The sequence below is a fragment of the Dermacentor silvarum genome, chromosome 4 (assembly GCF_013339745.2).
Source record: "Dermacentor silvarum isolate Dsil-2018 chromosome 4, BIME_Dsil_1.4, whole genome shotgun sequence".
In the NCBI taxonomy this organism is placed as follows: Eukaryota; Metazoa; Arthropoda; class Arachnida; order Ixodida; family Ixodidae; genus Dermacentor; species Dermacentor silvarum.
The window spans coordinates 1,070,578-1,085,919 of NC_051157.2; the positions used below are offsets into that span (position 1 = coordinate 1,070,578).

The following is a 15,342-nucleotide window of genomic DNA, read 5'->3' on the forward strand; positions in this document are numbered from 1 at the left end:
GTACGACGTTTCCTTGCAGGTAGGGAGAACATACAAGCATTTTTATATCAGCAAGTGGTTTTAACGCATAAGCGGAAGCGCACACGCTACCACGACTTATTGGAGGAAAATCTGCGGTGCAAGTTAAACGAAGACGAAGAACACACAAACAGGATGGGAGCTTGCGGTGCATTGCAACTAGCTCAAGCCAAGATTATGCTACCACGACGTTTTTTGAATGAGAATAGTCCTAAATCGACATTCGGTGATTACACGTCGTTTTTGCTACGTTGCCAGGGTATTCCCTTACCCGCCGGGTGGCTCAGTCAGCTAAGGCGTTGCGCTGCTGAGCACGAGGTCGCGGGATCGAATCCCGGCCGCGGCGGCCGCATTTCGATGGAGGCGAAATGCAAAAACGCCCGTGTGCTTGCGTTGTAGCGCACGTTAAAGAACCCCAGGTGGTCAAAATTAACCCGGAGCCCTCCACTACGGCGTGCCTCATAATCAGAACTGGTTTTGGCACGTAAAACCCCAGAAAGAAGAATGCCAGGTATTCCGGTGCGTGGTCACAGAAATATCCAACTGCAACTCTGCTATTTACAGTATTTCGTTCATTTCGTGGCCGACGTACGCAGAAACGCATTTTTGCAACTCTATAAATGAAGCGTTTCTAGGTGTTGATTTTTCCTTTATTGCGTACTCCGCCGTTCACGAAGTGTTTGGAGCAGATTCTGCTCGTCTGCGTCGGCATCCACGGTGAGCCGTCGTTCTCGCTGAAGAAAACAAGAGGAGTATGGTTGCGAATATTAGGCAGGTCATACTGATGGCACAGTGCCCTATGCATGAGGCCGCAAGCAAGAGCGCACATGCAGTAACGGAATGACTTCTTCACGAGACGGTAAACAAGGCAATCACGCCACAAAGCGCTGACGAGAGCGAGCAGTCTCACGGCGGGCGCCACTTGGTGAAGGCATTTGAAGTTTAGATGTTACACGCACCACCACTACCCCCAAAATCAAGGCAAACCGAGTTTACTTACTTCGCTAAAAGTATCACAGAAAAACGCAATTTAACAGCTAATTACCGGACTACACGCATGCAAGCAAATCAACAAAGGTTCGCATGCAGCCTACAAGAGCATTTGAGGCACAAATTCGCGCGTAAAATCTCGCGCTACGCAAGCTTGCTGAGCAAAACGTGCTCCATACACTTCCAACCGCGCTAAGCACACAAATACAGTTGCAGAACCTCAAGCAGCTAGACCTGGCTAGACCTTAAAGCACATATTTACATTGACACTAGGAAAACGCTGTTTTCACAATTACTTTTCGAACTTTTCGAACAGCAACAACACCATCTTTTCCGTCGTTCTTGCTCCCACGGACGGCCTGGAAATCGGTACAATTTCACGCCAGGCTGGCCTTCGTGGCTGTGCCAGTTTTTTACGCAGCAGTACCGGCACTTATTCCTCTTCCTTTTCCGTACGCTTTCAGTCGATGGATCAGAATTAGTCGAGCTGAAGGATGACATTGTCTCAACGGCAGAAACGACCGAACAGCACGAGCGACACCGCGCCTATGAATACCCCCACACGCTTTTGCCGTCTCATTATTGTTGGCGGCGCTGCGACAGATGGCGCAGCAATCGCAGCAAACTTCACTGTGGAGCCTATAGCAACCGTCGCCTCGCTCAAGAAAGCACGCCGCCGACGCTAGCGGTGAAAATCCACGCTAGGACTACATTTGGGTTGAAACAAAGGTTGTCTCGAACCGAGCAAAACTGTCAAAATTATCGTCCGATGCACTAAGAGGTCCACATTGGGCAGCCAGATGTGGGGTCTCACACGGGCTCTTGGGACAAAGGAACGACAACACAGTAGTGCAAACAATCAAAAGGGCATTTATTGCACCTTTCATACACTAATGCATGCTAGCCGAAATACTACCCATATAACATTCACATGGTCGCGCAACATATCAAGGAAGTCCGACTCACCGCGACCGGATAGCGAGCGAATGTGTTCGCCCCATACTTTGACACCGTCGCCTAGTCGTTCACGTGTACAGTTATGCGAACGGTGGCGAGTTCGAACGATCCGTGTTCGTCCATATTAGTGTCCTGCTCCTAAGCCTTCTCGGGACAGTCCCGCGAAGCGGACAGGCGTGCGCGCGCGAATGGTCCGTGCGTGCTGCTCACCGACCCCACAAGGCAAGAGGAACAGCCTTCTCCCTTTTGCGCCCGCTTAACCCCCACCGTCAGGTGGCGTTAGCAGCGCAACCCTCGTGCCCTCTCTCGTAACATTCACGCCGACCGCCGCCGGCGCTTAGCCATGCGGAGCAGCCGGATTAAAGGAGACGCGAGCTATGCAGGGAAAACCACATCAGGGGACGCGTGAAAGTCGTGCATCCCCACAATGCAAAATGTCATTTTGTGGGCGTAGTGCGGTTCATCCGCAGCTTGGGGACACACTTGTGGACTTTGTGTGGAAATTTGTGCGTGCTCGCTGCCGGTAAGTGTGCATACAATTGCAAAGCCGTGGAGCGCGTGCGAGAAGCGTTACTCGAAGTGGCCAGCGACAAACAGTCATGTTCCAAGGACAGTGCTGCTACTTCCAATGAAAAAGAACTAGGGTTTCGATGGCGGGTTAGTGGTGCTGTTTCGTAAATAAATGCGTGTTGGCGATTTTTGGTTTTCTTTTATTTTTCCTGTTTGTTTTTTAGCTAAACTTTGGAGGTTGACCTATATTCCCACTCCACCTATAATTCGTTTTTTATGGTAATTTCCAGTGTATATGTAGGAATAAAGTTTGTTTCCCTCTGCTTGAATTATGGCCTTTGGCAGAATCCTTGAATTGTCCTTGAATTCTGAGCCATATGTTCTGTTTGAACCCTGGGCATAGCGATGTCGGGCAAACGTACTACGAACCACCCATCAACATTGCACGATCTGTTCCTTCCAGATTAGCAGAGTCTGCACTCCTGTCTGTCATACTCTGTTCTATAATGGTAGAAATATAGCTTGAAGCCATTTTTTTTTGACAGCATTAAAATCTTGTATTTGCGTAGGGTGTTCGGCATTTGTCGGCAGCCAGCGCCCAGAGAATGGCGAAAAGCAAGACATTGTGCCACTAGATGTATGATCATCCAGGGTTCGCACAGCCCCTTGAAATCCTTGAATATCCTTGATATTGACAGTATAAGTTCAAGGGCCCTTTGAAAGTACTTGAATACCTGTGGGCTCCTTGTAATCCTTGAAAATCCCGTGGGATTTGTTCCGCTAGAGGAAATTAACGATGTACCTCCGCAAGTCATGCTGATATTTAAGGCCCTTTCGCTTACGAATGCCCATGAAAACAAGCTGTGTTGACTTAAGGGCAACATCAGGAAGTTTCGGTTTTAAATCTCGCAGCCCCTAAGTCGTCTGGCAACTAATATGCATTGGAAATCCAATCCAATGCGAGACATATCGCTCGCTCGGCTTGCGTATAGTGCCTAGAATATACTCTAGTGTGCCGTCCACCGAGAGTCTCCAACGCGGGACGGTGGCGCGGGCTGTGATGCCTGCCGCCGCGGGCCACCAGACGGCGATGATTGTCGGCATCATGCTAAATCCTGCGGTGTTCGACTCGCGTTCGTTTGCGATGCGTTGATTGCTACGCGTCGATTGCAATGCTTAGTTCATTTCTCGCCTTGCTGCCGCTTTCGTTGCAGTCTTTTCTTATTGTGAGTGGGTTTTTTTGCATCTATGTGTGCACTCGTCTGTCTAAAGAAACTTTGAACAGGTCGCGAAACCGCGATTTCCCAGAGACGCGGAAAGAAACGGCTCATCTCATTACCCAGCGCGTCCGCAGACCCCGAACGTATTGCGGATTGGGACAAGAACATAAGAGGCAGATCGCCGGGCAAATGGGGAGACTCGCGTCGTGTCTTGCCTGAAGTCCGCCCATGTCTCAGCATGGTCCAGCACAGTCTCGAAGTGCAGCGCACCAAGCGGCGGCGGCGGCAGGCATCACACTCGGTGCTACCGCGACACCCGCTCTCGGCACACTAGTATGTGTCTTTTAGGTACTATAGTCGGGCCGTTTGTCGGCTTCGTGCGCGCCATTTCAGTGAAGTTCGCGTTTGCGTTGTGTGTTTACTTTGACAAGATGCCAGGCGGGAAGTGCAAGTTTCAGCCTGCGTGGCTGCAACATACGGACTATCGTCACTGGGTGAGACCGGAACCAAGCGATCCTTATCGAGCAATGTGCGCATTATGTCAGAAGACGGTCGACATTGCAACGATGGGGGAATCTGCCTTGAAGAGCCACCAGAAAGGCGAAAGGCGACGAAGTTTCCGTCGAACAGCCAAAGAAAAAGAAGCGGAGATAACAGCTCTCGAAAGATAAATTAATGCGAAAATAGGGCTCCTTTCCTAAGTCATGTGAGGAAATAAAATTACGCTAACACTCCTTGAATTCTTCCTTTTTGCATCCTTGAAATCCTTGAAATGTCCTTGAATTTCCAGCCAAATATTGTGTACGAACCCTGATCATCATGCAAATTCGTTTTGTTCTACTTTCGATCGTTCTATTGTTTTTTGTGATCTGGGTTCCACTAATCGAACACTAGATGCCAGTATATGCAGTGTTTTCCCATTCCTCAACAACCATGGCCATAATATGTCCCTTGTAGATGCACCAATGTCTGCAAAACAATGGTGCAGCTTTTCGTATGCGCAGCTGAACACAAGAAACGGCACTGTGTGTTTCTTTGCCCCAGGAATGACCCGTCCCGCTTGCTCATCACGCTGGGTGCGAGCCTCACCATGTGCGACACCTACCACAGGAACACGCCCTTGCACTGGGCTGTGTACGTGCGCAACAGCAGTGCGGTGTCCCTGCTCATCAAGGCCGGCTCTGATCTCTCTGCCAGGAATGCCCAGGTGTGCAGATAAGGGTTAGGTGTTGGGGCTTTGTGTGTGTAATGCGATTACGAGGTCTCTGCTGATGCACAAAAATAGAATGACGAGGAGCCTCTGATTTTCCGAGTTGTGGCAGCTAGTACCGGTCTTGATGTCATGTTCATGTGGGCTGGGATCCCAAGACAAGCGAAGTTGCCCAGAGGCTGCAAACGTAAGTGTGTGCGGGGATGAGAGTGGCAGCAACTAGTGGCCAGCGTGCTCGGCATAGTCTGCTGATTTGTGTATTGCCTGTTTAGAAATATATACTACTGTAGTTGGATTTGCCGAAGAGCTGAAGTGGTATACTTGAGCGATCGCTTTCGAGTATATGACCACTTTCATGAAATTTTGCTCAACTTGGCACAAGACACATGCTGTGCCGAGCTCACTAGCGTTGCATAGCATGTCGCGTCTTGTGAAACTATGGAAAATATGACGCTTGTGGATATGCCCCTGCTCGCAGTGACCACAATGATGAGTTGAAATCCTGTCTTCGTTTAACTCCTTCTGTACCGTGTCCATTAGGCATCGTTAGCCCACTATCTATGGTTTGAAAGGACGCTTTCGAGACCTTCCTTGCTGCTCACGGCCACATACTGTGCCGCTCACGGCCACACTGTGCCATCGGATGTGGAGTAGGAGAACTGTATTTCTGTTTTTTAAGCAGTTTGCTTTTTATTTATTCTTTATTCTTTATTCAAGAATTACCCCGCATTGCCCGAAGGCGTTATAGCAGGGGGGTTACAGGAGGGAAAAAAACAAATCTTCATTTGTACAGCACACTTGCTCTTCACACAGCTGATTCCACTCCACAATAGTTTTGACAAATAAGGAATCCGCAAGCAAGTTCGTCCTGGCACGGTACTCGCGGATGTTAAGAGAATGGTCATTACGCCTAGAAATTTAATGTGATTGTTTCAAGTAGCTTTCACTGCCAATTGGAGTCTTATTATTAAATATGAGGTGTAAAACCTTTAGTCTCAACTTTTTCCGCCGAGAGGAAAGAAGCAGTTCCCAATTCAATTCGTGTTTCATTTGAGTACAACTTTCTCTCCGCCCATATCGCCCCAGGAAGAACCTAGCAACTCGGTTTTGAATTCTTTCCAGTTTATCAATCAAGTTTTTTGCGCGGGGTCCCAGACGGCGCAGGCGTATTATAATATCGGTCTCACACATGTTAAGTAAGCAGTTTTCTTTAGGTTTGGCTGGGAGCATTTCAAGTTGCTCTGAATAAGTGCCCTACCAGCTTTTACAATGACGTCATCCACATGAGCAGACCATGAGAAGTCAGATGATAACGTCACACCTAGGTACCTGTATGTAGGTTCGTTTTTTTATCAGGATACTATTTATCTGGTAAAGACTTACAATCCGTTTCTTCTTTCTTGAAAAACATACATGAACACACTTTTTTAAATTTGTCGGCATAAGGGGGGAAGCCAACGACTCTCTGCCTTGGCACACCGAGCCCCGCGGTTGGCACATGCCCATGCATCTACCACGGTCCGGTACAAGCTCGAGGAAACAATAGACAACCACCACGTGTACACTCGGAAAGCATTTATTATGACTGCAACTAACACTTCGAGCAGGCCAGCTAGCTATAGTTGACATCGCTGAGGGTTCCCTCGAAAAGAATAATACACTAGGTAAAGAAGGGCTTCCAACTTAACAACTGGGGAATAAGGGCGGCCGTCGCGATTGCCGCGGCAAGAACGCGATTGACTAACCACGTGCGGGAATACGGGAGCGGCGGCGGAGACTTCCGCTATCGCCGCTTGCTGGGGACCAAAGAGACCCGGGCGATGTCAGCGGGATCTCACGTGACCCACCCGGTGGCGCTGATAGCGCTTGCGATTCCCGTGCACCGCCCGCGGAAGGAAAGTTTCCCCTCTCCCAACTCTCCCTGGCGCGCATGACCCGACGCGACGTTCGCTGTGCGTGCGGCGGTCATGGGACCCGAGGATTCCCACAAATTCAAATTCATCTTCCATGTTGAACACCAAGTGTTAATACATTCTGTAAAATATCATCATCAAGATACTCGAAGACGAAGAGCAAGAGAACGCCTCCTTGGCGCAAGCGCGCGCCACTTCACTTCTTCAATAAACCGTTCATGTTCGAAGCAGTCACCGGTCTCGATCGTTTTAACAATGGTGCCGTGATCAGGATTACTACCTCCCCGCCCACAAGAAGGTGAACCTGCATAGAAGCAGCAGAGAAGAAAACGGCGGTGGAGCAGCGAATCAACCTGGATAGAGCGACGAGACCGAAGTGAAAAGCAAAAGCACCGGAAGGGCTGACTGACAAGTAAGAGGTCATTTTACCGCCTATAGCAATGAGCAAAGAAGTAATAACGAAGAAGAGGAAAGCACTTCGCTCCCAGATAACGTAGCTCATCAATTCAGCAGAACAGCAAATTAATGAAGGAGCTAACAGAGAAGAGTTGATCTCCACGCATGCTCAGATTAAGGGAATAAGCGAAAGCCTCAAGAACGCCAACGAACAAATGGAGAAATTTTTAACTGAAGATACTGCCGAAGCTGAATTCGAGAGAATAATAGAGTATGACATGAAAATAACGAAGATCTTGGCCACCATAGAATTCAGAATGAGAGAGCCTGCACAGGTGGATTTAAATAACGGAACAAGGCAGGCCGCATCAAGTACAGAACAAGAAGCAAAGGAACTAGTTAAACTACCTAAGCTAGAAATGACAAAGTTTGGCGGAATAGCTTTGGAGTGGAACCGCTTCTGGGCTCAATACGAGTCAGCAGTTCACCTCAGACCCAACATGAGCAAGGGTCAAAAGTTCAATTATTTATTAGCATCTCTAACCGGAAAGGCAGCGTCTGCGATAGAAGGGCTTCAATACTCTGCAGAAGAAAATTATGATGAAGCGATAAAAATTCTGCAAACAACGTTCGGAAATCGCGAACAATCAGTGGAGCTGCACATGACCGAGCTATTGAGCCTAGAGAAAGTAAAATCGGCGCAAGAAACAGATGAACTACGCAAGCTAGTGAACAGAGTGCAGGTCAACACATTGGCACTCAAATCATTGAAGGTGGAGACTGAGAGTTTCGCGCCAATGTTATTAACAGCGTTGAAAAGAGCAATTCCACCGGAGTTATCCCTGCAGTTCAAGTCAAAAGAAGCAATGAGAAACAGCTCAAACATGGAAGCTAGCGCACAAATCAGAACAACAGGAAAAGAATGCGAGGAAAAGCTGAACAGGCTTATGTCATTTCTGCGAGAGCAAATATCGTTTCGGGAAGAAACACAGCGTGAACAGGAGAGGATAACTGAGAAGACAAGGGATAACAGCAGACAGAACAACTTGCAGCTTTTATAGCTCGGAAAACAGAAGCTGCCTGTTCTGCAAGCAGAACAACCACGCAACTGAGGACTGTCGTAGGAACATTCCTATGACGGAAAAAAAGGCCATTCTAACCGAGAATAGAGCATGTTTCAGATGCACCCGGCCAAAACACACCGCACGTATTTGTAGAGCAAGAGTTATATGCAAGCAATGCAAAGGACGACATCAGTGTGTAGAACGGTGAGGCAAGAAAAGGCAGATCAGGTCACAACAAAGCAAGCGGAAGCGAAGACGTCTACTCTACATGCAACTGAGAATCTAAAGCAAAACTTTGTGCTTTTGCAGACAGCTGTAGCTTGGATAGATGGCGAAAAAGGTGGCCGACATTGCCGATTGTTATTGGACAGCGGAAGCCAGCGGACATTTATTGAAGCTGGATTAGCAAAAGAAATAGGTGCGAAGATAATACGAAAGGAAAGGCTGAGAATTGGTTCGTTCGGAGGAGACGAAAAATTCAAACAAATGAATGTGGTGCAGGTAACTATAGCGACGCGAGAAAACAAGTCAGCCACGATGATCGAAGCTCTACAAGTCGACGTCATCTCACACAGTTGTCTACCTGCTCCAAATCACAAACTCAACGAGAAAATGAATCAACTAAAGCTACAAGTGGCAGATGACAAAACCGCGACTACGGCAACAGATGCTATAGGGCTGCTCATCGGCTCAGATTATTACTGGGAGTTCGTCACTGGCAGAACACAAAAAATCGAAAGCAGATTGATGGCTGTCGAGACAATACTGGGTTGGGTACTGCAAGGCCCATCGGAGCAAACTAAAACACAATTAACTCAAGCCCAAAATCAAGCAGTCGTGGTTCTGAAGGTTGAAGCTGCGGAAACAAAACTACAGCAAGAGCTACAGAGGTTTTGGAGCTTGAAATCAATGGGAATAAAACAACATAGTTGCACTACTACAGAAGCAGAAATTGTAGAAGAATTCGAAAATAAGATAGTACAACTAAACGGTCGTTATCAAGTCAGCTTGCCCTGGACAGAAAACGTCAACTTGGAAATCAACAAAGACAATGCACTGAAAAGACTCCTCCAACTGACGAAAAGGTTAAAGAAAAATGAGGAAATGCTGTGTCGCTACGATCAAGCTATCTCAGAATATATGACCTCGGGAGTCGCGGAAGAGGTTCAGGAATCAGAAGAACCACTGACTACGTTGTGTTACTATATGCCACATCATGCGGTTATTCGAGAGGACCGAGCGACGACTAAAGTTCGTGTGGTATTCGACGCCTCTTCACACACGCAGCAAGGTATGTCATTAAACGACAATCTGGAGGCAGGACCTAATTTAAACGAAGACATGCTTTCGCTGTTAATCAACTTTCGAAATGAAAAGGTGGCCCTAGTAGGAGACGTGGAGAAGGCCTTCCTACAAATTTCAATCCATGAAGAGGACAGAGATGCCATGAGATTTCTGTGGTGGAAGCACGACGCTGACGGTAGGCTGCTGAATGAAGTACAAACCTGGCGCATGACTAGAGTTACTTTTGGTACAACACCGAGCACGTTTCTTCTGGCAGCTACAATCAAGCACCATTTGAAAGAAGTGGCTGATCGATTTCCAGATACAACAGAACAACTACAGAAAGCGATTTACGTGGATGATGTAATCACAGGAGCAGCAACGTTCGACGGAGCTGTCAAGCTGTACAAAGAGGCAAAACAAGTGTTCAATGAGGCGGCGATGAACCTGAGAAAATGGACATCGAATGAAAAGAGATTAAACAAAATGATAGATGAAAACGAAAAGGACTACGCTCACATGGAGATTCGATCGAAAGGATACACAATGCTTCTTGGCATGATATGGAAGCACTCAGAAGACGTGATATCCTTCCCGGTGGACAAATGGGCGCCCTTACCAGCAACCACGTGCTTAACCAAGAGGACAGTATTGCAAGCAGCAGCGAGAATATTTGATCCGCTTGGTCTGCTGTCACCCTTCACGATACCCGCAAAAATAGGCTTTCAACGACTGTGGAAAACGGACGTCTCTTGGGATATCCACTCCCTAAAGAAGAATGCGACAAGTGGAGGGACCTGATGTCCGAAGCTGAGGAGCTGCGAGCTCTAGAAATTCCGCGATGCTACGCAAGTAAGGATCAAGCAGTACACGCATACAAGCTGCATGTGTTTGCAGACGCGAGTCCAACAGCATACGGAGCTGCAGCATACTTGGTACTAGTGTACAACGATGGAACAAAAGAGTCAAGGCTACTGACAGCGAAAAGCCGTGTAGCTCCAATCAAAGAGCTAAGTTTAGCAAGACTTGAGCTAATGGCAGCGGTGATAGCATCAAGACTAAGCGACTACATCAAAAGTCACTTCACCGAAAGAATTCAAGAAGCTGCCTGCTGGACTGACTCAATGATTGTACTTCATTGGATCAAAGGAACCAGCAAAAGGGATCCATTTGTTACCAACAGAGTCGCAGAAATAAGAGAGAAGACACTGCAAACGAGCTGGTCGTTCATTCAAGGTGAAGACAATCCGGCAGATCTACTCACACGGGGTATCAGCGCAAAGACGTTAATGAACTCCAAAATGTGGTGGCATGGACCCGAATGGGTTACCTCCATGGAGCCGGAAAGAGCAAGCGTGATGCGCATGAATATACAGATGGACGATCAACACGAAGATCAACGTCAAACCTGCACAGCATCAACAGAGAATGAACCAATCTTGGAAATCAAAACTTATTCATCATACGGGCGACTTCTAAGAGTAACGGCATGGATATTCAGATTCATAAACAACGCAAGAAAAGAACATCACGAGGGGCCGTTAACAGGAAAAGAGATTATAACTGCAGAGACCTATTGGATACGACAAACACAAGTACTACTCAGGAAGACAAGTGGCGGTGCTAAGTCAAGCACTAAACCCTTTAATATAAATGGACAAGAAGTATACTATGACGACAAAGGACTCATAAGACAGAAAGGACGCTTGCACTACAGCCAAGAATCAAACCGGCACGTCATCGTACTTCCAAAGGACGAGTATTTCACGGAACTACTGATACGTCACGTTCATAAAATAATATTGCACGGCGGAGTTCAAGCCACGCTAGTGCAATACGGGCTAAGTTTTGGATATTGCAAGGTCGCCAAGCTGTAAAAAGAGTTTTAAACAAATGCATAGTATGCAAGAGGCATAACACAAGACCAGCCACTCAAACTATGCCTCCACTCCCTGCGGACAGAGTCAACGAATCGGGGCCATTTCAAGTCACAGGAGTTGACTTCACCGGAACACTTTACGCGAAAAGCAAAGACGAGATTGTGAAACAATACGTAGTAATTTTCACCTGCGCGGTAACGAGAGGAGTACACTTGGAGATGACCAACGACATGTCGACGTCCAGTTTTTTACAAGCTTTCCGGCGATTCACCGCACGACGTGGTATAACTGTCATAATCTACTCAGACAATGCCAGGACCTTTACAAAGGCCGAGAAGGAAATTAACGGAAAGCTTGACGATGTTGGGCACGAACTGGTGAAGGATTACTGCAGTATACGCCAAATACAATGGAAAACAATAGCCGAGTGCGCCCCGTGGTGGGGAGGATTCTACGAACGCCTCATACGGAGCCTAAAGACATCGATGCGAAAAATAATCTCAAGAAAAACAACTTCAGTGGAGGAGCTACGCACAATTGTAGCAGAAGTTGAAGGAGCGCTCAACAATCGACCGTTAACTTACGTGTATGGTGAACCTAATGAGCCCATGTCAATAACTCCTGCAGACATCATAGGCGGTCGCCAACAGCTTCAAGACGGGCAAACAAGACTATACAACGGAGACATTGAAGAAGCATGGCGAAGTAGATGCAAACTAGCGAAAGCTTGGTGGAAAAGATGGCATCACGAATATCTCACGGAAATAGGAGCTATTGTCAAAGCCAAGACACGACAAGCGAAACCATTGTCCCAAGGCGATGTGGTTTTAATCGAAGACCGGTGTCCAAGGACATTTTGGAAAATGGGCCGAATTGAAAAAACTTACCCTGGACGCGACGGAGTAACAAGAGCTTGCTTACTTCGGACAGGCAACAAAGAGTTTCTCAGAAGATCCGTGAACAACATCTACCCTCTTGAAAAGTGTTTCAAATAGCCCGCCAAAGCCTATCTCTGTGCCAGTTGGGCGGGCGGGAGCTTGTAAAATATCATCATCAAGATACTCGAAGACGAAGAGCAAGAGAACGCCTCCTTGGCGCAAGCGCGCGCCACTTCACTTCTTCAATAAACCGTTCATGTTCGAAGCAGTCACCGGTCTCGATCGTTTTAACACATTCTAAGTCTAATTGTAACATGGCAGCATCTCGTTCACTCTTAATTTTCCTCTAAACAACACAATCGTCGGCAAACAACCGTATACATGAAGAGATACCAACAGAAAAATCACTTATAGAAAGTAAAAACAAATGTGGCCCTAAGACTGAGTCCTGTGGGACTCCCGACGTCACATCAGCGTATGACGAGCTTTTTATTTTTTAATCCATGCGAGCACACTTGAGTTAATATTTAACATTTTAAGTTTAGTAAGAAGAAGTGGATGTGACACTGTGTCGAATGCCTTGGGAAAGTCTAAAAAGACACAATCTATTTGTCTTTCCTCATCAACATCGAATGCCAATTCATGGTAAAACTCAACTAATTGAGTTGTGCTAGATAGACCTTTCCGAAACCCGTGTTGTTCTTTGATGAGCATATTATTATTTGTTATATGACGCATTATCTTGGTATATAAAATATGCCTAATGATTTTGCAAGAGATGGATGTTAGTGAGATAGGCCTGTAATTCGCGACATCTCTTTTCGAACCGCCTTTATGAATAGATACAACTTGAGCAGTTTTCGAGTCATTAGGTAAGAGCCCTGTGGATAGCGATTTCACATAGATTAGATAAAGGTACATTGAGATAGGTGTAGCACACCGCTTTAGTATACGTGGAGATATACCATCCGGACCATTTGCTTTGGTTTCATCTATGACCTTTAGGAGTGCCTCGATGCCTTCTACGCTGAATTCAACTTGTTTTATTAAAGGAAGTGCGCTTACATGTGTTGTAGTGCTATGGTTGCATTTAGGTAGGAAGACAGATTGAAAATATGTATTCAAACACTTTGCCTTTTCGGTATCGTCTGTAATTATTTGTTGATTACGAACAATTTCATTTATTCCTACAAAATCTGATTTGCATCCTTTTAAAAACCTCCAAAAATGTTTAGGATTACATTTCATTCTGTCGTTGAGTGTCGTAAAGTATGCTTCCTTCGTATTTTTTTATAGCAAACTTATACTCCTGTGTTACTTCAGATAACTTATTTATGTGATTCATACTTTTAGTTTTTTGTTCTCTTTCGTTTTAAAATTATTCTGAGAATACGCAAATTCACCCAGGGTTTCTTACGTTTTTTGAGTCGGGTGGAATCTATGCTTGGAACATACTTGTCCGTAAGCTCAAGCAGTTTATCTTTAAATACCCACCTATAAATCATGGATGTCGTAATCCTCAGCAAGACATTCAAAAACCGGCAAGTGATCGAGGAGCTCTTGAGAGATACTGGAATAATCACTTTTTTCGAAGGAAAAAACTCTCCTTGATGTGGGTGACGTTGATCAGTTAATATCTGTTTTTGCAATGACAGCGTGGTGATCGCTTATTCCTGGTATTATATAAACCGAGCTAATAAGTGTAGGTGAGCTGCAGAACAAAAGGTCCAGAATATTGCTATTCCGAGTTGGAGCATTGACATACTGTAATAGTCCGAAGGTGTTTACAATGTTTTTCATTTCTAAGTTACTAAGGCTGTCAACTTTGCATACACAATCACCTTCTGGCCATTCCAAGTCGGGTAAGTTAAAATCAGTCGCAAGCAAAGTAGGCTGCCGCGATGCCTCCGAAACAATATTTTACAAAGATTGTAACGGTTTTAAATTGGAACTCGGTGGTCTCTAGAATGATCCAACTGCGTACGAGGAGTTATCAGGTAGAGTGACTGAGCACCAAATTGATTCAACATCGTTGCAATCAAGGTCTAGCGTAAATGACTTAAGAATGAATTAACAAAAACACCCCTCCACCGAGGCGGGGCCTGGCCTTCCGATAAGCAATGAATTCTTTAGGGAATACTTCACTATCCGCAATAGACGGCTTCAGCCACGATTGTGTGCCAAAAGCGATGTCAACCTTAACGGACTCTATCAGACCGGCGAATTCATCGACATTGCTTATTATACTCCTACAGTTTACTACAACAGCAATGAGGTCACGGCATACTTGAGTCATTTCCTTTATATTGCATCATTGTTTCCTGAATGGAACAACTTTTTTTTCTCTGTCCCACGTGAAGGTTTTTCCGTTAATAACGAGTTTGTCGAAGTTTAGCTGTACCTTGTTATTGCTGTCCGCTTTTTTAACTTTTGTGTATTCCCACAGATGCTCGCGTATTTGTCGGCTCTCGGATGAATAATCCTGATCCACACTGTAGGGTGACCCCTTGAACTTATTAGCATTTGACAGGACGCCCTGTTTTTCCTTATATGAAGAAAAATTTACCAAGACTGGCCTTTTCAACCTATCACTGTAACGACCCGCACGGTGTACCCTTTGTATCGAATTTAGTTCGATCCCCAGGTTAGCTTTGTAAATACTTTGATCCGACACTATTTATTTACCGTTTCAACCCGTTCCTCAGTTAAATCAAGCCTACTGTTTACTTTCGCCAGCATAGCCTCATGCTTGGCTAACCTGGTGTCGATGGTATCTAGCTTGCTCATGATTGCTGCTTGACTAGTCTGTAAACTTTTGAGTACCTCCATTGCTGCTTCGGTGAGAGGTCCAGGATTAAGCTCGACATCGCCCGATAGTAACAAAAGAAGAATCAAGTACAACACTTGATTCACAAAGAGGCGGAAATTTTGACAAGACAATCGCGCGCACATTCGTCTGCGACTGTGCGCAGTAGCACTTATCATTGGAGGAGCCGGCAACGCACATAGCGGACCATGTAGT

At 46.1% G+C, this 15,342-nt stretch overlaps 1 protein-coding gene across 2 annotated transcripts in view; it reads left to right on the forward strand.

The window, feature by feature from the left end:
- Nucleotides 1-15,342, forward strand: part of LOC119449332 (palmitoyltransferase ZDHHC17) — a 280,445-nt gene that overhangs the window by 55,681 nt on the left and 209,422 nt on the right. For both annotated transcript variants that reach the window (XM_049666736.1, XM_037712500.2), the window contains exon 5: nucleotides 4,740-4,902. In XM_049666736.1, the coding sequence (XP_049522693.1) occupies nucleotides 4,740-4,902 (163 nt within the window). The remainder of the gene's footprint in view (nucleotides 1-4,739; nucleotides 4,903-15,342) is intronic.